The following is a 22,008-nucleotide window of genomic DNA, read 5'->3' on the forward strand; positions in this document are numbered from 1 at the left end:
GTTTCAAGAAGGCGATTAACCAAACCGGATTTGGATGAGATAATGTCAACAACAAGATTATTGTGCATGAGGGAACTATTTGGGAGGATCATATCAAGGTATAGCCTCACTTTTAGGTGTTCATGCCAGCTTTGTATATATATGAAAGAAGTCATCTGTTTTAAATTCATTTGTTGATGTATACCATTTTGAAAATGATGCGGGAGCATCCTGACCGGGGTACATTTAGAAAGGATGGATTTCCTTTATATCCCCAACTTTGTGTGGTGTTTGGGGATACCTATGCTCTTGGAGAGTTTGCATCGGGAAATGTGCGGGACCATATTTCATCGGATGAAGGTGATAATGGTGTTGGGGATGAATTTGCTAGTGGTGTTGCATTAGGTACTCCGGAGGAAGTAAGGGCGGAAGAAGGACAGACTGAATATGGGTTAGATGATGAACACCAAAGTGGACAAGGGTTGAATAATGAATCGATGGTTGTCCCAGTTCTTGAGAAGCACAAGTTGAATAGGACTCCAAATTCGAAGAGAAGGAGAAAGAGTACTTCATATGATTTTGCCAGCACATGCAAAGCCATTCAAGAATCTCTCCAAATGAAGATGGCTCAATCATCACATACCTCTGTCACCTCACAGGCTCCATCGCCCGAACAGCCTTTCTCCATGGGAGCCTTCATTGCCATCCTGAAGAGCATGCCCGACATGAAACCTACTCTTTATGCCAAAGCTTTGAATTATGGTTCCATGAATGCTGCTTGGAGAGAGGGTTTCATCTTAACGGAACCCGAATGGCGTCGTGCGGTTCTTGATTCCATTTAAATAGATATTGGCATATGTTATGGATTCGTAGTGGTTTATTTCACAAGACCTATGTGTTTGAGACATTTGCGCTTTGTTTTAATTTTATGCGACTATGGTTATATTGTGATTGGTTTTCTAGCCGATATTGGATTGCCTATTTACGCGTTGACTATTATTTAGATTGCTTTACTTTTCAATAGATAAAGTCTTTCATTTCTTACTCTCGTTTCATCTAAGACTACGGTATGGTCTAGTGTGTTGACGCTTTTCGTGTTATAGGTAATATGGATAGAGTTAGTGATCAAGTAGCTCCAGCTGGAGGAAATGAATCAAGTTGTGAAGAGTTTGATGAGGAATATTATCGTATATTGCATGCATGGTTATGTCTTGGTCAGCTGCATAGGGCCCTTCGTACGAGAGAACGTATTAGGGACAGCGCTTTGTCCGGAGCGGAATGGATAAGTGAAATTCTTAATGGACATTCTGATAGAGTATACGAAGCTTTTAGAATGGAGAGACATGTTTTTCTTAACTTATGTGGTTTGTTGATTGCAAGAGGTTAGCTGGCCGACGATCGATATTTTAAAGTATCCGAACGACTTGGGATTTTCTTATTTATAATCTGTCATGGCAGTTCCAATAGAGTCTTGGCCGAGAGATTTCAATGTTCGGGACAGACTATTAGTTGGTACTTTCAATTAGTTCTAAAAGCAGTTCGAAAACTTGCAAAGGAGCTTATCGCACCACCTCCCTTAGATGTTGTCCCACGGGAGATTCTCATGGATCCTAAGCATAAACCTTACTTCAAGGTATCATTTTTATCATTTCTTTGCACCGTTGGTTTAATGTTGTTAATAATCTTGTTTAATGTTGGTCCGTGATAATTGTGACAGGGGTGCATAGGCGCCATTGATGGCACCCATATTGATGCGAGAGTACCTCTGCAATGCGGAATCGTTTTACATGTAGGAAGGGAACTACCACTCAAAATGTATTATGCGCGTGTTCGTTTGATATGAAATTTACATTTGTATACGCTGGTTGGGAAGGATCTGCTAACGATTGTCGGGTTCTCGCGGCTGCACTCGAGGATCCCACACTACAATTTCCACGACCTCCTCCAGGTAATTGTTTGCTATAAATGAGTACTTGTCCTTGTGATTTTGCTGTGATCGCTTATTATGACAAATGTCCGAATACTTTGTTATAGGCAAATACTATGTGGTCGATTCTGGTTATGCATCAACATCAGGATTTTTAACACCTTTTAAAGGTGATCGGTATCATATAAATGATTTTAGACGAAATGCAAGGCCTACAAATGCAAGAGAGCCTTTTAACTATAGACATTCTTCACTTAGGAACGTCATTGAGAGATCATTCGGGGCTTTGAAGAATCGCTTCTTCATTTTAAGACGTATGCCTCCATTTTCAATTAGGAAGCAGGCACATATTGTCATAGCGTGTTGTGCCATTCATAATTACATCCGCGACCAAGATAGGAGCGATAGAAACTTTTCTGAATATGGAGATCCCGAGTATGTGAATGAATCTATGCACGATGAGGTGACAGATGATGTTATATCGACCGAGGAGGGAACCGAGATGAGCATTCTCAGAAAACGTATTGCCAATAAAATAGCGAGGGATCATGGTATGGAGGAGATTCCATGATTTTGGGTTGCTCGGTTGTGACATGCTCTTGTTGAATGAGATACAAGTTTTGCCCCTTCAAACTGGTTTTGCCTCTAAGGGAGTCAAGTGCATAGTTTTGCGGAGTCCGCGACATATTATTGCGGCTTAAGGTTTTGTTTGAGTTAAGTTCGTGCATGTGACACAAATGCTATGCATCAGGTTAGACTTTCAAACTTCTTTCTAATGAGTATGTTCGGATCTTCTTTGAGGTTGAATATAGTGTTACTAATTTATTTGTTTCCTTCAGAGTTTTCTCCCTTTTCATACAGGGTACAAATGGAGTTGAACCGCGAGGGGGAGTTTTCATGTGTGCAAGGTGCTTGTGATCACGTGCTTTGTTACGTTAGTCATTGTAAAACTGAAATACACTCTTTTGAATAGCAAGTTCATTTTGAATGAGCTCATGTCATTTGTATCTATTACGAGGTCACTGTAATTCTAAAGTACACACTATCTCATGTGTATCTATTCTTCTTGTGTAATGGAAAGGCATTTTGACGCAGATACTCATTGTAATTCTGAAGTACACACTTTGTTGAACTTGTCGCACAAAGTTTTTGAGTCATAGCCTTCTCATTCAGCTATGTATTCCTCCTTAATATCGAATTTGATGGAGACCATCGGATTTGTTCAAGTATACAGGTATCAAATTTCCCACGCACGATTTTTTTGGACTCCCTTTTCGGTTTCGATTTTGAGGGCATGTTTAGGATTCATTATTGTCCTTGAGGGAGAGCAGATTGTGATGAGGAAGATTCAATTATATGAACACAGATTACCCTAGCCTGGATCATTGTGCTGCAGAGATTGCAACAGTTCACGGTTTCGCACCGATGTGTGGCTTGTTTTCGTTCAACTTCTTGTTATACTTTACGTTACCGAAAGTTTCTTCGGTCTGTGTATTCATTTATCGCTGTTAATTGTTAAGCCCTTGAACGTACGGTTGACGTAGGTCCAAAAGAAATGAGGAAAAGGGTTCGGGTAGTTTCAGCTTCATGATTTCCTGGAGAAATCGGACTGTCGATATGAGAATGACATGAGCCCACTAGTTGATCACTTTGTCCGGAGCTATATGATGTCTACGCTAGATTATAGGAATTCATTGTTTCCAATGCCACCGTGATTCATTTTGTAGCCTGGTTTAGAAAGCTTTGGGTAAATTTCATTCTAAGATATAGAATTTTTTTTTTCCTGCTTCATCTGTGGTAATACACTTCATTGCATTTAAGATCAACTACGATAAATTTCCTCCATATTCTTGCACGGGTTTCACCACAAGCAATTAAGGTCTAGTTGATGAGTCGTTGGACCCTTGTTTTTGCACAAGTTTCACCACAAACAATTAAGGTAATACACTTCATTGCAATTAATAAATTTCAGTTGCGGACGAAACTCAACCCCTATTTTTACACAGGTTTCACCACAAGCAATTAAGGTTTAGTTCATGAGTGGCTCGATTTACTCTAGCTCTTTTTAAAATCCCATTTCTTTCAGCCCCCAAATCAATAGACAAATTGAAACTTAGATCTAGTCGGATATAGTTCTTGAAACTAATGTATTCAAGAACAAGCGGGACATCTCCTTGCGCGATGTGATCTACTCGTGCGAGTAAAACTTTTACAAGTATTTCGTGGAACTCAATAAAATGGTTCTTTCCTGAAACCATGAGCATTTTTTCTCTTACAACCTACTATGAGGACATCACTAACAGCCATTCCCAACATAAAAAACGTTACCCCTTTCTATCCAAGTAGGCCGAGTTGAAACTCAAGAAAGCCAAATGTTGCGGGTAGATTCTTCAACACGAATCAATCTACCAGCAAATTTCAAACAAAGAACAGACAGAAAAACTTTGCCAAATAGCAACACAACAAAATTGCTTTCATTCAAATCACTAACAGTGAGCATATATATACAGAATAGGTTCGTGATCCTTAACTTTATGTCAGCTACATAAATTGTGTTATCACTATAAACAATAACAATACAACCACAATTATCTTCAATCTACAATTTTCTTTCTTCGGGTATGCCGACTCTTGTTTTACTTGCTTCATTTGTTTCAATTGTGCCTTGAGAGCTTTGACCTCAGCGACTATTGAGCAACCATCGTCTTCATCATGAGTCGATATTGGTTCTTGTTTGGCATTGTTCCGTGGCAAACTTCTGGACATACTACACGATTCACCGATTTCCCCGTCTACCCAAATGAAAAAACCACAACTTTCCCCTTTATTACTGCGATTGTATCTTGGGCAGCCATGGTATCGTCTTCCCCGGTTTTCCTTCGTCTTTGCTGTTCGCAGAGGAGCTTTCGAGACACAATAACAAAACACATATGTATCTTTGTCCATTGGGGGAACTAACGTCTTCGATTCCGCCATCCGCAAGAAAGAAGTGTGGATAGCATTAATTTTTTTACGAACTGTGAGGGTTGAGGATATCATGTTTGAATCCTTCGGTTTGAACCTTCCCGCATAGAAATGCACCGCCCTCGGTATTTCTTCGTTTAAGAACGAACAACCAACATATATTCTACCCTTACCGGTCACAATCAATACTATATAAATGAAAAATAATGAAATATGTGAATTCACCGATGGCAACAAAGAAGCATGTAAATAAAATTCCAACTCCTTTTTCTACGTAACCAGCTTGTTTGATGTCCCTACACAATGCAGCTCCTAGTGCTACAGTCAAACAATGATGATCATCCCATAATTTTATCGAGTAACCATCTAAAGCCATATCCATTGCCCTCAAGCATGGTTCTCAGGTTGATCCTGTTACACCAACTATATTAGTTCATGATTTATTGGGCGTATTAAGTGAAAGTACTATTGTTAGACCTCATTAAGATGGAACAAAACTTACACAAGCCATTTCGATTATACAATCACTTGAAAAGTTCAGCGGACGTGATTTTGATGTTATCCAATGACTATCATGCATTTGACATCACACATTCGGCGAGAAACTACGTGAAGTTTCAAATGTAATTCACCGAGTCACGAAGCACCATTTTCGAGTCTCTCTGTGGAGGAGATGTCGGTTACATTACAACCAGCATCTACATGTAATTCAGCAAGATAGCTAAAGCAGATGTCTCTCGGTCGCAAATTACTTGAAGATATTCCTCAATGGAAGGTGATTTCTCACTAAAGTTAGGATCAATGGCAATGCACACCGGCATAAAGACTTTTTCTTTTTCGTTCATTGAAACATAAGATCGGACATCAATCGTATTGCGGGCATTATAGCACACTGGCACTCTGTAAGATCTTCCCGGATAACTCTCCCAACAAATCACATTTTACCTCCTAGTTTGCGTATAATCCACACCGGTTTTGCGTGAAGTTTCCAAAACCTTTACAAATCTAAATACCTACAACGACTGAACACCGGACTATGGCTGGTGATTTTTAGGGATTCCAATCGATCGAGGGAACTTACTGAGTCTACGTGGTGCAAAAATCCCCAGGCTTCTTGCTAGAGTCAATGGTCGGCGTTCGTCGTCGAGAGGTGAAGGGCTTCGGTGGTGACTCACCGAGTCGCTGTGGTGCGAAAATCCCCGGGCTTCTTGCTAGAGTCAATGGCCGGCGTCCATCGTTGAGAGGTGAAGGGCTTCGGTGGTGACTCATTGAGTCGCTGTGGTGCGAACATTCCCATGCTTCTTGCTAGAGTCAATGGCCGGCATCCGTTGTCGAGAGATGAAGGGCTTCGATGGTGACCGAACGAGTCGTTGTGATGCAAAAATCCCCAGGCTTCTTGCTAGAGTCGGTGACCGTTGTCTATCGTCGAAAGGTGAAGGCCTTCGGTGGTGAGCGTCCAACGGCTGCGCAAGAGTGGCGACGAAGAGGAGGAGCGAGGGTCGTCGAGCATCCGATGGCCGCCGACGGCTATCTTCCGTCCTCAAGGAGTGACGATCTTCGATGGAGCAAATTTAGGGTTTTGCCTGTTTGCTTTGGGGAGGAGCGTAGGTTGCTAGCGTCGTTTTCATTTTGGCCAGAATTGGAAGATCGACCAAAGGGAAAAAGCTCAATTGTTTTTGTCAAAGTGTTTTGTCTTGGGAAGTTACTCCGAAGGAAAAATTTGCACTTATTTTCAAACGAATTTCTATTTTAGAAATAGAAATTTTAAGCCATTATCAAACAAATTTTCCTGTCAGAAGTAAAAATTTGTTTCGGTTATCAAACGCATTTCTCCGTCAGAAATCAACTCCTGGAGCGGAAATAGAAAAAACTACTTCTGATAAAAAGCAGAAGCTGAAAAATTCACTTCTTGCCAGAATGACTTCTCGAACAGAGAAGTGTTATCATGCACTACCTTACTGTCCTTTGACGTGCAAATCAAGGCGGTAGCAAGACTCAGCAGACTTAGCCATGAATGACTAGAACTCTATAAGAAATGGCCAACCGTAAAAGAATGAAGGGTTTTGTTACGTCGGTAACATTACATCCTCGTGGCTAGCTCCGAAGATTCGACTAATCAGCTGAAGCTAAAAGATAAGAAACATGAATTGCACCCTACCCCAGCAGAGGCTAGTGCACACGAATTGCCCATTGAATTTTACAATGCAAGAAGAGAAAATCTTCTGTTTCTATTCACTACATGAAATGGATGTCATCAGCACTCTACCAGCTCTCAAATATAGAAGAAAATCTGAAAACTACCTATATGTACTTGTGCGAATTGCAGTCTTCCACAAGAAAAACACAACCAGCTTCATTAGGACACCGCACCCAGGAAAAGTCAAGACTTTACTCACAATTACTCAAAATTAACTCACGAATTCAGAAAGCGGGTTTCACACCTTGGGAATCGAACTCTGAATAAATAAGAACAAGTGTGAAATTGATATCTTCAAGTAATTAAGCATAGCGAATGCTCCTCGAGGTCACTTGTTAAACCAATTCAGAAAATTTACCATTTTTAATAAATTGATTTTCTTGTGCTATACACAACTACTTCAACAATCGAACGAACAATGGGCATCCACTTTGGTCACCTCCACAAAACCAAGAAAAATCGGAAGGAAATCCGGAGGAAAACGAGCTAAGAATCGAGGGAAAATGGAGTATCCGTTAGACTTAAATTCATAAACTTGATGATCCCGAAACCTTAATCACGTACAAACTTCATGCAAGTTTGGAAACGATTGCGGAAACGTGAAGAGGACACAAACATACCTCCAGCCATTGATGAAGATGATGATCACGAATGCCTACGTTAAACTACCAGCAAAAATGGGTTCTTTCTAGCCATTCGCCCCTTTCGATTTTGATGGTGTATGCGTTCTATTCTCTGTAAAGGTACCGTTCCCAATGCACGTTATTCTCAAATAAGAGAAAAACCGACGTTTCAAGGAGAAACCGAGGTCTTAACCTCCTTTTTTTAAAAAAAAATTATAGAGGGGCTTGGCTCGGATCGATCCATTTAACCCGATGTCTGCCCTTATAGATAACTGTCTCTCATCGGGATTGTTATTGGGCGAGAAAGTTATCATGTAAAATTAATGTGTGTAATACAGCGTTGATGTAATTTAAATGTCAGTATTTCATTAATGTGGGATCACAATTAATTATTTATAGTAGTATCTACCTCCACGAGAAATCTCTATCTAGCTTATCGGCGATATTGATAGAGGTGAAGATGGTGATGACGAGGAGAGAGAGGGGGAACACAAAAGCGAATACGTAGCTACTTGAGCTTGGGACGGCGTGAGCCACCAATCAGACGCCCCTGTCGGCACGGAGAGGTATCATGATAGAGAGTTCGGCTGGCGGTGAGATTCGCATGTGTGGAGGCTTGAGGGACAAACCAGCGGGAAGAGAGCGAGAGAGAGAGTGGCGGTTGAAGTAGGGGAGGAGGCTCGCCATGGCAAGTCCGTTGGGTGAGTCATCGTCTTATCTCTTCGTCTTTCTTCATTCTTCATAGCGCGCGCCACTATGGCATTTTACCATACCGACCCTAACTGTTTCCGACGCGGTTACTAGTTAACTATCTAAATCTGAAATCAAGCAAGTCATTTAGAAAGACACTATGTTTGGTAGCCGATAAAAATGGAGGTATGATACATTTTATCCAATTTTGGCGGCTATCCCTTCTCTATATCCTCTACGCACCCATGGTCGCCACCCACTTGACAGGCTCGAATTGATCTCGACCACGGGAGAGATCCACAGCTAGATTTGAAGCACAAGCGATCATCCTCCTCCATGATCGGATCCGGAGAACAGCCGCCATCCCCGTGTCTCATGCACTTGCGTCACATAGGCAGCTACACCTTCCTCCGTTAGACCTCGACCTCGGTGTCGGCCATAAGGGTAGGGGTGGTTATTGGAACGGTGGTTGCTGCAAATTGCAGGCCGGCGATGAAATGGAAAAGCTCGAGCTTTGTTTATGCCCAGGGTGCTTTTCGCAATGGTGGCCGGTATGGCCCTCTCGGGCGCTAACACTGCGATGGTAGTGCGGTGGCGACGGTTGAGCGGCAGTGTGGTGGCGACAGTTGACCGGCGCCTCTTGATGCCATGCGCGGCCTTTTTGGGACAACCTCAGACATCGCCTCAAGCATGCTGTGATGCGGTTAAAGGCACTAACCCATCATGCATGTGCAAGCACATGTCCCATGAGACGGAGCAGCACTTCAACTTCGCATACATCGCGAACTGTTGCGGGAATCCGCTTGGCCGTGGCATGTAATGCGGAGGTAATCAGAATTAGAGATAACTTGTTTCTGCGTGTTGTTCAGCAATAAAAAATTCAAGGACTCAGTTATGAACTTTACCATTAAATTGACCACTTTTTGCATGAGGCGAAAACCTATAGGTCATGTGATTATTTTTAAAAATTTATTTTTCAAATTGCTTATTTGTTATAAAAAAATAAGGATGTCATTTGTTTTAGCGCCTCTTGGATTACCGAGTTGTGAACCCTGGAATTGCTTAAGGTGCAAATGATAATGATTGGCATTCTTGAGAAAAGGACCCAAGTTTGCCCAATTCATTAGCTAATTTAGGCAATTATTGACCCGTGTAGGTGTCATGGGCCGGTTTTTTTGGGATCAAACCGTGCGGCGACTTGAGCTTTCTTGGATCGTTGATAGAGAGAAAATGTTTAGAGATTATTGAATCATGTAGGTGTCACGGGCCGATCTTTTTGGGATCGAATCGTGCGGCGATTTAGGTTTTCTTGGATCGCCGTTACAGAGAGAAAATGTTTTGAGAGAGAAGTTTGGAAGAGAATGCTTTGTGTTGCTTGAAGTGTTGGATGATACAAATGAGGGAATGACACCTTTATTTATACTAAAGAGTCTCTCATTATGATCGTTGATTGGCTATTGATCTAGTGGCTAAGAATGCATTTCCCCATTTAATTACTACCGACATTAAAGAAGAGAATTCTAGAATATGAAGACAATTACAGTATTGCCCGCCCCTAAGAATACTCTAGAAAACCCTAGAGATCAAGTCGCTTCAAGTCTTGTGGTGCTTTCGGACGATGTGGTTGGTCGGTTGGCTCACGGAACCATGAGTTAATAAGACTCAAATTATTTGTTTTTGAATTGTCATGGTTCGTCTTCATTTATCGTATTCTAGAATAATCATAACCCATTTTCTCTTTTGCATTATCATAACTAGGTATAATGCGCGCTATACTCGCCATTTACGTTGGATTGGGCCAAATGGTAGCCATTAAATATTTTCAATTGATAAATAGTTCCCTCGTTAAAATGATGCAATTTAAAAAAATGGTGCAATTACTCTCTTAGATGTTATCTTGTTTTTGGCATGCAGATAATGGAAAGCGGCGGTTAATTGTGGTCAAAATAACCCAAGTATTCTGTGAGACCACAGTGAAGTGTTCTAAAAGTTTAACTTATTAAATGGAGAAGTAATTAGATCTAAAAAAAATAAAAATTGGAGAAGTAATTTAATATTCATAAATTCTATTACTCCCTCATGTATACGGGCAATTGGGAAGCCCTAAAAGATTTAAACTCAATACCTCATTGATCTAATATCATGTGAGAAAGTTCAACTAAAAAGCTCAAATTGATAGGTAAAGGATGCGACATGAATATAAAGAGCATTAAGATCCGTTGTCAAGTGATGTGTAACAATACTTTTAATATATTTATTTCAAATTAATTTGATTCATCATCAAAACATGGTTTTGAGGAACTTTAGATTGAGAGATCAAGAAAAGTCTTATGGGAGTTTTGTGCCACCATCATACATATTGTTCGGTTTTATGGGTTTATGGGAAGGACGGTAGTCCGCCCATGTAGGCTTTCATAGCCCTTGTCTCATATTGAATAACCGCTAAGACCGGTTATCGGTTTTGTTGACACCTAAATTTTAGTTCCTTTTTTTCTAATTATTAATTTTGCATAAAAAATCAGGGACTGACCCTACTCCTTACAAAAAATAATAGAATGATTTTTCATGTATTTTAATATAGTTTACATTTAATGCGGGCTGACGGGTGGACTTATTGAGTGGATGTTTTTTAAATTATCCTTCAATTCCTCCATGGTGACCAAAGTCACATGTGATGTGCACACGGTTCCGTATATATCCGTACATGCTCGGCTATTTTTTTTTTTTATAACCGAGTTGTCCGGGCCGGTTTGCGCAAATCTCGACTATTCCTCCGCTATTTAAGGGAATAATTACAAAGAAATAACATCGTCTACGAAGCCATCTACCCAAGGCCTTCCGTCGGTCCCGCAAAAGCAGGTAAAAGATGGGATACATTTGGCGAGACATGTTGGATGATGATCTTGTGATGCCTATCTCTGGCAATGAGTATGTCCTCCAAGGGTGTGAGAAAGTTGCCCTTGTCGCGACCTAAAATTTAGGTTAACGGATTATCGTGTCAATTGAATCAACTAACCTAATTCGAACCCTCCCGAGTCCTACCGAATCACAACTTAGGTTTATTCATGAAAAATATTCAATTGGAGCCGCCACTAATCATTTACGGAAGGTTGATTAGAAACCTTAATAAAATAGAGGGAGAACTATTTTATTTCTGCGCACCAAAGAAAAATGGGTTCAGGGATTTGGTTACATTAATTGGAAAAATTAATGCCCTTTCGGTACTAATTTCATGAAAAATCCCTTTTTGATTGATTGATGTGATTTGAATGATTTTGATTTTTTTGAAAAAATGTAATATGAGATCATATATTATGCTCAAGAGGTGTATTTTCGGCAATAAAAGAAAGCATTCAAAAGCAATCAAAAATCTGAACAAAAATAAACAAAAATGCCCATAATATACCTTTTAATTTTCGATTTTTCCAAAAATCCTCTCATTCCCAAAGATTTGGGTCAGAGCGAGATTTTATCCGCTACATACTCGAGGATTCGAGCCAGTATGCGGATAAATATATAGAAATACAACGTCCCTTCTCGTCAAAGGGCAGAATATGAATTTCTATATTTAAATCACCATCCCATTCCATAAGATCATGGACAAAGCGTGTGATTTATTTTTCCGAGGGTCTAGGCACATAGGGGAGCATATATTATGGGCATGTTTGTTTAAAATTGTGCAAATTTTATAACAATCAAGAGCAAACAAACATGACCAAAAATAAAATAAAAATGAATCAATTTATTTTGAACTTTCGAAAATACGAGAGGGGTGGACAAAAATATGGCATTGGAGTCCACCTTTCCTCATCTAGAAAAAAACTTGATCCACTTTTAATTTGAGAAATTATCTTTGAGATTTGAAAATTTAATTTCAAATAATTCTCAAAAAATGGGATAATTATCCAGTCGGACGCAAATATTATCTCTAATCAAATGCCTTCAGAAAATTTACCGGAGATAAGATCAAATAATCATCCCAACCGATTCACATGTTAAAGATAGTCATCAGAATCAAAAGTCTATCCACAACGATCAAACATTATCCAATTGAGCACCGATCCTTATCTACGATACAAGATAGCATCAAATAACTACAAGACAAGGCAAGGATTAGATAAATCATCCAACCATGGATCATAATTCAAAGCGAGGATATCCACAAGTTAGATACTATCTGATTCAAAAATTCCCAGACATTAGATAGAGCCCGATTCACTTGATAATTATCTGATTTACATGAGATAAGATTGAAGAACCAATGGATAACATCGAATCAACCAATTGGGATAAAAATCAAAATAATGCTCATCCATCTACATATCAAATTCAGCCAAGGGGTCATATGCGCCGAAATTCCTTAATCAATTCACCACAAATTCAATTTTTCAATTCAATTTAGATCATAGAGAGAAATTGTAGACCAATTATTAAGCTTTGAGAAAAGGTTTTTTCCAAAAAAAAAAACAATCAATTCTCAAATCATGCATAGAGTTCAACCAATTTCATCATCCAATTAATCTTGCTTGAAAAAATTAGAATTTCTTACCAAGAACCCAAGTTTTCTGTTGTAGCAAAGAATTAGCAAAAAGGTTTAACTATTCACTTTTAATTGCAAACCAACGTGTACATTTCTTAAGATGTAAGAACACACATGCTAGTTCCAATCAAATAAGCATTGATTCAGCAATCAAAAGTTAAAGAATCATACATTTTCCGAGCCAAATTCTTGCACCTATGCAAGCTGTAAATTCGCCCAAGAACAGCAGCCCTTTGACCCGAATTTGTCACCGATTGAGCTTCGGATTGGAGAAATTCTATAACCAAACAGCAGCTATATCAAGCACCAAATAACGATGAAAAAATAAGGCTGATTAACCTAAGAAATAATGCTGAACAGTGGCGCAAAACAAGCCAGACAGCAGGGGGGCTTCGGCGGGATTGAAGTGCTCGGTAGTACTGAACGCAACGCCTTATCAGATGCAGCAAGAATAAGTTCCGTGATGATGCCGTCATACACGAGTTACTCTCTATGTGCATAACATGTCCACTTGTATTAAGTGCACAATCTTTAGAAAAAGAGAGACTCGTGAGTGATCCCTGCAAAGTGGGGTTATTCTTATCTTTTTCTCTTCTCACGGTGACCGAACATCAATGTCTTCATGGGATCTCTTTCGCAAGGCTTGAGGGACTCCTTGTGGTGCGCATCCGGATGGTGGGTGTGCATGGCTGAGAAAGACTTGAGAAACACCTTGCCGCAAGAATAGGACTAAACTTGCTAGGTCCATCGGATCAAAGTTGGCGCTGGTTTGGAGTCATCAGGGTGGCACACGGTCGTTGAAGCTCGTTGGAACTCAGTGTGCTTGTGGTGGGCAACGACGGACTAGCAACAACGGCGACAATACACCAGCAGCTGGACAGTGGCGGTACTCGGTTATAAACAACGAGATCAATGATCCTGCAAAAAGAACGAGGAAAACAAGTGCAGAGGCGATTTGAGGCGTTGCGCTATGCGTTCACAAAAACAAGAACATCGCCGGCCTCTTTGGCTATTAGTGCCCTTGAAAAAAAATAGATGGATTGATGGAATTAGGCTCAGGTCCAGAGAACACACTTTGTATACGAAATTGCCTTTTGGTCATGTACCATGAGGAAAGAGAGAGCATATTAATGGGAGATAAAGGACAAATTTTTATGAAGAACTTCCCTGAGCAAATCTCCAAGTGTGCCTCTGAATCCCTCCCTTGTGAAATCCATGCTTGTCGAACATCGGAAAGAGCTTATTGTGAAATGCTTTGCAAGAGATATTGGTCAACTCTTCATGGTATGCGTCAGGAAGACTATGCGAGATCAGAGAACACCACACCAAGCAGATTTTCTCCCTCTCTTTTCATGGCCGTGTGTTTACAATGTGTGGCCTCCTCCACCAATGGCCGTGCTTTTTTTAATCAAGTCCCCCTCAACCCTAAGCCATAACGAGGTATTTATAAACTAATATGACTCGTTAACGACCGTAGGATTAAATTTCTGATCTTCAAGAGTCCGATCCCATTAAAATTCCTTACAAACTGGACTATCATGGGCTATTCGAATTTCATCCTCTTGCGGGCTTGATCGCACACTCTCGGACTCAAATTGGGCTTTATGAATAATAGACATTAAATTAAAAGCCTTTACAAACTAAATGGACTTGAACAAATTAAATTGAGCTTGAAGTGGGCCCAAATAGCTCACAAAAATTCTGCACACCCAATTGTGGGTTCAGACGAAAATCTTAGACTCGGTTCGGTCCAAATTACTGTTGAAATTAAGCTCAATGACTCACCTATGACCCTAAATGCAGATGATGCGACTGACAAAAAATAAAAATGCAATGCATGAAGATTATTTTTTATGAGAATTATGACTAACCCTCATTTTATGAAGTAAATAAATAAATTTCTTAAAAAATAAAATTTAGGTGTCAACACCCCTCTGTTCATCTAAGTCTCATTCCCACAAAGATGAAGCATCCGCTGGTAATAAGGTATCTAGTTCCAGAGAAGAAATCAGAGACGAGTACCGGCATTCCTCGCAGACAGAATCACCCACGTTGCTACAACATTACTCTCTCCCCAGCTCAGACACATCAACGTTGACCATCAGATCAGTGCATTTCGAGGATGATTAGGAGCATTTTGGAAACCGTGGGCTGTCGAATGTGTGCAGAGCAGATCTTGTGGTGAGATAAGAAAGAAGAATGGAAAGAAGAAAGAAAGCAAATCAATTGTGGAAAACTTGAACAGGATTGAAGCTGAATGATAATCTTGGGCACATCAAAGGCATATGGGTAGGAATATTCAATCAATAATTTCGGACACCAATCAGCGTCATGCAGAAAGGCAAGAACACAGATATGATTAGGAGGAATCACTGTAATATCGGCATGAGATCAATGCTCATTGAACGAACTGGCTGATGGTGAATGAATGTGGACACGTTTAAGGCAAAAAGGCAAATTACAAGATTGCAAAAAAAGAGCAATAATCCATTGAGTACCATCAATCATCTCTCATGAATTCAAAACTTCCAAAGAGATATGATAGACTTTTGTTATAAAAGGCGAACGACTTTCATTCACAGGAGGAGGGAAGGGCATTCATTGAGAACTCTTGGCGTATTAAAAACTGAGAGGAACATGAGAGAAAAAAAAAAGTCTGAGAGAAGTCAGGGGGAAAAGACGAGACGAGAGAAGAAAGAAGGAAATTGTAGAGAGAGGAAAAGCAAGGAGTTTCTTCGATTTGTTCGGATAGCACAGGAGCTGCACCAAGATTCCTTCTCGCTTCGACGCCCCGCCGGCTCACCAGCCAGTTGAGGCTAGCCACCGTGACGAGATTTTCCTGCCCTGCCAATGCCGGTTTCTCGAGCATTATCGTGATTGCCCTTGTCCGAGAGGCATCCATGCTGCAGCATGAGGCCTTGGTGCAAGTCGTTGAAGCCCCATTGGACGATCCCCCATCGTTGTCGCTCTGTCTGTCAAACGATTGACACGCTTTGTCCACCAAGTCTACTCAACGTCCCACGCGTTGGATCAACGAACCATTGGCCTACTGCTCACGTATGCTTGATTCTGCAGGTTATTTTGTTGAAGGCAAAAGTCCAAGCGGTGGTCAAGAGTTAAAAGGTCTTGCTTTCCCTTTTGTCCTGTGGGTTACGCAAGGACAAGGTTTGGAAAAGGAAAGTGACTTTCACTAGTGCCTCTCTCTCCTTTTGGAGTCAATCATACGCACAAGAAAGTGGAGACAAAGTCTAAAAAATCTCATGAATTTCTCTCCAATGAACATCTGAACTAGCAGACCCACTAGAGCTGTTCCTGCCACAGCGTAAGTCATCGCCGCGGGTCCGTCCGCACGATCCGCCAACCGAATCTGTCCCGTGCTGTTCGTCACACACCATGGAGCAATTCCCCTTCATCCTTTTCCAGTAGATTTATTGGCCTCGAGTTCTGATTGTGAACTGCGAACCACCACGTGATCCATTGGAAATGCAGCAGTCAGTCATTTGATTCTGTCATTCGCAGATTCGAATTTGGAAATAATATCCACGAAATAGGTAGTGATTCCTATCCGATTTGATTTTAATATTTTGTTTTCATATTTCGGATAGATTGATATTTAATGTGAATATTTGAGATTTTAGGTATTATCCAATTAGGTTTTATTATCAAGAAAAGCATACCTTGCTAAAAAACCAATCTTTGTTTACCAACCACACATTATCTAACCAAATCCAATTCTCTTTTGATATGTTCCTAAAAAAATCCAATTCGTTCGGATTCTTCCCCCAACTAACGGAGAGATCTTGGCGGAATTGTTACATATGAAATTGAGCACAATTTTGCAAAGATATAGCCCACTTGTTTCTCGAGAAGAGATGGGAAATATGTTCAATTTCATTTGATTGAATAGTTGACCCAGCTCCTTGTTGTTTGAAGAAACCCTCCACTTCAATTGGTATTTTTTCATGAAAAGCAAACATGATTTGATCTGTAAGACTTTGGACCGTTTTTTTTTATAATTATTTTGACTTTATATTGAATATTTGTGTTGTCTAAAGTTGTGATAATCTTTAATTTAATCCGTGAGACGATGGGTTATTTTTTAGATTACCGTAATCTTTGATTTGAGATTTTCATGCATTGCACGTATGGATTAGTTAAGATTTTACCTCTAACATAGATAATATTCACCTTTTAAAAACATAAAAAAAAGAAAAAAGAAAAAGAAAATCATGCATGCATACCATATGTTTCAAATTGCACACTTGCTATGTCATTCGAATTTGCCATTTTTTACACGTCATTAGGGTCATTCATTAAAAAGTGCATGTCAAAATTTAGTTGCATTATTTTGCCAGCCGTTAGAATTAGGTCACGTAATCAATACATATCATTTAAGGCTTTTTTGTGATCGTAAAATCCCTCTTTGACTAAAAGGAAAATTTTATAGGACAGTAGTAAGGCCTGCAATGCTATACGGAGTTGAATGTTGGCCAGCATAGAGGCAACATGAGCATAAAATGAAAGTAACGAAAATGAGGATGTTAATGTGGATGTGTGGTCATACAAGGATGTATAAGATAAGAAATGAAGATATTCAACGAAAAGTTGAAGTAGTATCGGTGGCGGAAAAGATGAGAGAACATAGATTGAGATAGTTTGGGCATATTCTTCGAAGATCCCTAAATGCTCTGGTAAGAATAGAAGTTTGTTACCGAGAGCATGACATGAAGAAAGGAAGAGGTCGGTCGAAACTTACATGGGAGAAAGTAGTAAAATAAGATTTAATGAAGTGAGAAATAAATTAGCGTATGGTTTGTCTTAGCAAGGAGTGAAGGAAAGCTATTAGCATTGTGAAGAGGCAGAATTCCTATGTTTCAGATTGTTTGTTTTATTCTTTTTTTTTCTATAAATATTTATATATTTTTATTTTATATAATTATTTATTTTTCCTCGATCGGTCTTGCTTTTATTTTATTATTTTTGGGTTCATCGACCATTTACCCCAACTAGTTTGGGATAAAGATGATGTTGATCTTGATGTTGATGTTGATGTTAAATTTGAATCAATACATATCATTTAGGATTAGTCATGTAGTTCATTAAATATATGCCATCATAGGCTAGTACACTTTCCATGTCATTTTCGTATCGTATGCATTCATATTATAACAGATCGCATGTTATTACATTTAGGTTTAATTTAGGTTAGCATTGCATATAGCTAGTGTGCATTAAGCAAGTAAAAACTAAAAAAAAAAAAAAAAATTCATGTTTAGAATTGCTCGCATTTCATTCATCCACGCAATTTGTTTACAGCATGAACATTTTTAGATGTTAGGAGATAAGTTTTAAAATGAATCCAAACTGTCTGCCAATCATTTTATTTAAATGGTACCAAAAGGGCATTAGTGTAATATAGCGTAATCAAGTCCTCGAATTCATAATCTCTGGTTTGTAGGAAGAAAGTATTTCTCCCAATACTTTATTTAGGTATCTAATCGACCTACTGTTAACAGATTAGTAGCGATTCTAAATAAAATCTTTTGCATGAGATACTTGAACCATAAGTCGTGAATTGGTATGGATTTGGAAGGGCCTGAGCAATGTCTAATAACTTAGCAACCCATTAACATGAAAAGTTAACTTTTAGGTCACGGCAAGTTTATTTCAATGTGATAAAGGATCACGTTCCAAGCGTTGTCATTCTTGCATTAAGAAAACAGACACCGTTTTCTTCCATTTATTCAACAGAGAGAAAACAGTGAAAGAAGAGAAAACGGAGGAAGGCATTTTGCTCTCCCCAACATCAAATGTGATGACGAGGACTCTCTCGAGACTATATCGGAAACATTTAATCTATTGCATCGGGAACATTTAATCTGTGGAAATTGAATACTGCATTGGGAACATTTAATCCGTGAAAATTGAGGTATAACCGTTATGTGATATAATATTTTGTAATCATTTTAGCGTGTTAGACCTGATTCTCGTCGCCACTGTTCATTGGATCGGTTTTGTTCTTCCCAACCAAAATGATTTATGAGCAAACCAACAGAAACCAAAATCGATCCCAATGAACACACCAACGGAAAGGGTTCGTCGAGATGAGAAATTCGAGTGGTCAAAAGTCATTGGGGACACTGTATTTGGCGTCACGCGCCACCAATAATGGTCGAAAGTCACCAGTGGACTGTTCGAGGCTGCGGCGAAACTTGACCATTTTGTGATATTTCGCTCAAATAAAATTCGGTTTAAGTATACCATTGGGTTCGTCCGATCGATACTAGCATTTTGAGGGGTGGCACGTCGCCGGACGAAGTGGCACGTGCTCACACGCACTGCATGCGCCCACGCACATCGCACGTGCACAAACAGCCCAACCGCGTGTGATTATGTCATCGATGATGTGGCGTCTACGTGGCAGCTGACGTGTCCGGCCCGAATTCCAACCGTTGACCGATCAACGGAACTTGTTGACCACGCGTGGACCACATGCGATGACGCTTTGACCGGCGCGAGTGGGCACGTGAGACGTCCGTTAGGAGCGTGCAAGGTACCGTTGCGTCGGTCTTGAGAATGGGACCATTGCTTGTGCCAAAGACTTTCTCAGCAAATCGATGAACTTTGCTTATGGGTATGAGAAGATTAAGCCAAGGATGCGGAACTTCCCCCAGACCTTTTGACCTGAGTTTGACCTCAGATACTTGTACACTGTCCGAGAAATCTATACATGATACTTCTGATAGGAAAAGCATTGAGGAGATATAATTCAACGGAGATAAAAGCCTCTCAACCTCCTGAAATGTAAAATAACCTATTAAAATCTTTCTTTTTTTCAACTAATGATGGCACTTACGTTCAGAATGAAATTTAAATCTTGACTCCGACATCTTACTTCAATTATGGTATCTGTCTGCCCCAGGTTGAAGTACTTGGCCACCTCAAGGCAGAAGAGAGTTCGTCCACCAGATTCAAACTGGCTTGCTTGAAGTGGATCTTGTGGACTAATGGATGACCTCCAGTTATTTAGAAGGCCAGTTCTGTTTATTATCACAATCCTCCAATGTAGTAAAATGTATTCTCTGAAGATATCAAATGCTCTTGATCTCTAGTAAATGTGTTGAAATCTGAGTAGAGCATCCGAATCCATTTCACCTGTTTAAATTGGTAACCATATTAGAGTACTTTGTAACTCCACTGCATTAAATCTTGCAATTGTATGTCTAAATGTATGAGTTTGTCTGGATTTATCTGTGATCCTAGGAGCTTGTGATCTTATGTTTACATCTACTCCTCAATGGGGGCGATCTTATGTTTACATCTAATCCTCAATGGGGGCATATAGTGTAAACAATTATGTAGTGTTATGCAGGTACAGCTACATGGGTATGGTGTTTACCTTGCCAGGTGCTGGTTCAAGTGATATTCTAGCTTGGGTGATGATACCAATTGTCCGAGTCCTCCAAGGACACTATGGAAGAGATCTTCATTCTGAGTCTCTGAGCACTTTACTACCTCCTCTTTTCCATCTTTGAGTTCGTGGTGGTTCATTGACCCCTCGTCTTATATATCATGATGAAGTATGTTGGCTGTTGGTTTATTTAACTTTTGCATCAGTAGTACCTGTAATAACCTCCAGCTGATGGACATTACTAATCTGGGGAAATGCTTGCCCACTGATCCCGGCATTTTGACAGAGTACCGCCAACTGTCAGATGTAAATAATCTGTCCATGATTTTGGTGCTAAACCATATTTCATGCGCTCACGCAGTATGTTTATCCACAGCTCTCCATCAGAAACTTCAACCTACGGGAATTTCCCCCCGTGGACCTGCATTATTGGGCTCTTAAGACATTCCACGTTGACCACAACACCTCGGTAGGCTTGTGCCTGACCCTGAAGTGAATGACCATGGCCTCTGGCTGCAACGGTGAGTTCGGAGTGAGGACCCATTTGCCAGACATGCTTTATGGTGATGGAAATATCCGTCACCGTCTTGGGGTGAAATACTGCAAAAGGCAGCAACTGGTATTGAGATGCCCATCAAGGGAGAACGTTAGTAGTGAAGAGGGAATAGTGAAAAAGCAAAGGCTCAGTTTGGCAGCTATACAGCTCAGTAATAAGAGCAAGAAGCTTCTTACTGCAAGAAAGTTCTTTGGCTGGGGGCAACTTGCTGTCGGCTTTCTCATTTTTCTCACTGGATGAATCAGAAAAAGTGGAAGATGGAAGACTTTTATTTCCATATATGTCGTTTGTCGTGAGAAAGAACAAAGGAGAGGTTTAGCAGAAACAAGGCAGAAAAGAATGGTCGAAGGCTGGAATTTGAAGGGAGGAGATTCGGTGGCAGAGTCAACCTATCTACATTGGCAAGAACACGTATGTGTCGAATATCTAAATTCGATCCTATCAACGATGCAAGAAAGTAATGGAAATTCGCACAGTACAAGAATTTACGTGGTTCAGTAGGAGAGATATTCCGCCTACCTACGTCCACGGGGAGATGAGATCCGTTTTACTAATAACGTAGAAAAGTGTATAGCCACTCTTTCTCACATCCTCTCTCTCTCTCTTTAGAGACTTGTTTCGCCCTAAATATATATAGCGAAACCCTACATGGCACAAATTACAAAATTGTCCACATAGCCTAAAATATTTAACTTTCCCATATAAGTCCTTCTGAACATAAAACGCCTCCGGCAGCCTCGGGGCACTGCCCCTGCGACCCCCACCCGCTCACCGGGGAGTGGGACTCCCATGTTGTCCAGTCGTTAGAGGGTCTTTCGGAACCGCCTCATAATCTCTTGAATAATAGAATACAAGACATCAACCTCAACAGTATGAAGACTGCCCACTTGAGTGGGAGAGCCTTAGGAGTTTGCTTTTAGCTCTTCTTGTTTTGGGGTCGTTCATTTATGAGAGAAGCCATCACAAATAAGCCAAGTCGAGGAGGAAAAAGTCACAAGAATGGAAGATCTCACTGATCTTTTTCCTTTTTCAAACAGTTGTAACCACACTATCACCTTTTGCACCGAAGGGGTCTTATCTCCAATAGTTTCTTGTTAATCATGTCAAGGATACGTTTGCCA

At 40.2% G+C, this 22,008-nt stretch overlaps 1 protein-coding gene and 1 pseudogene across 1 annotated transcript; one reads left to right on the plus strand and one right to left on the minus strand.

Moving 5' to 3' along the window:
- Positions 1 to 1,991: 1,991 nt before the first annotated feature.
- Positions 1,992 to 2,477, plus strand: LOC115742200. The gene has a single exon (XM_030676337.2). The coding sequence runs from the start codon at positions 1,992 to 1,994 to the stop codon at positions 2,475 to 2,477; it is 486 nt and encodes a 161-aa protein (XP_030532197.1).
- Positions 2,478 to 19,333: 16,856 nt separating this feature from the next.
- Positions 19,334 to 21,297, minus strand: LOC115742199 (annotated as a pseudogene).
- Between the last annotated feature and the right edge of the window lie 711 nt (positions 21,298 to 22,008).

The sequence above is a fragment of the Rhodamnia argentea genome, chromosome 5 (genome assembly GCF_020921035.1).
Source record: "Rhodamnia argentea isolate NSW1041297 chromosome 5, ASM2092103v1, whole genome shotgun sequence".
Lineage (NCBI taxonomy): Eukaryota > Viridiplantae > Streptophyta > Magnoliopsida > Myrtales > Myrtaceae > Rhodamnia > Rhodamnia argentea.

Excerpts from the sequence above, each read along its gene's own strand:
- LOC115742200 (XM_030676337.2), top strand. The coding sequence starts at position 1,992 with ATGTCCGAATACTTTGTTATAGGCAAATACTATGTGGTCGATTCTGGT.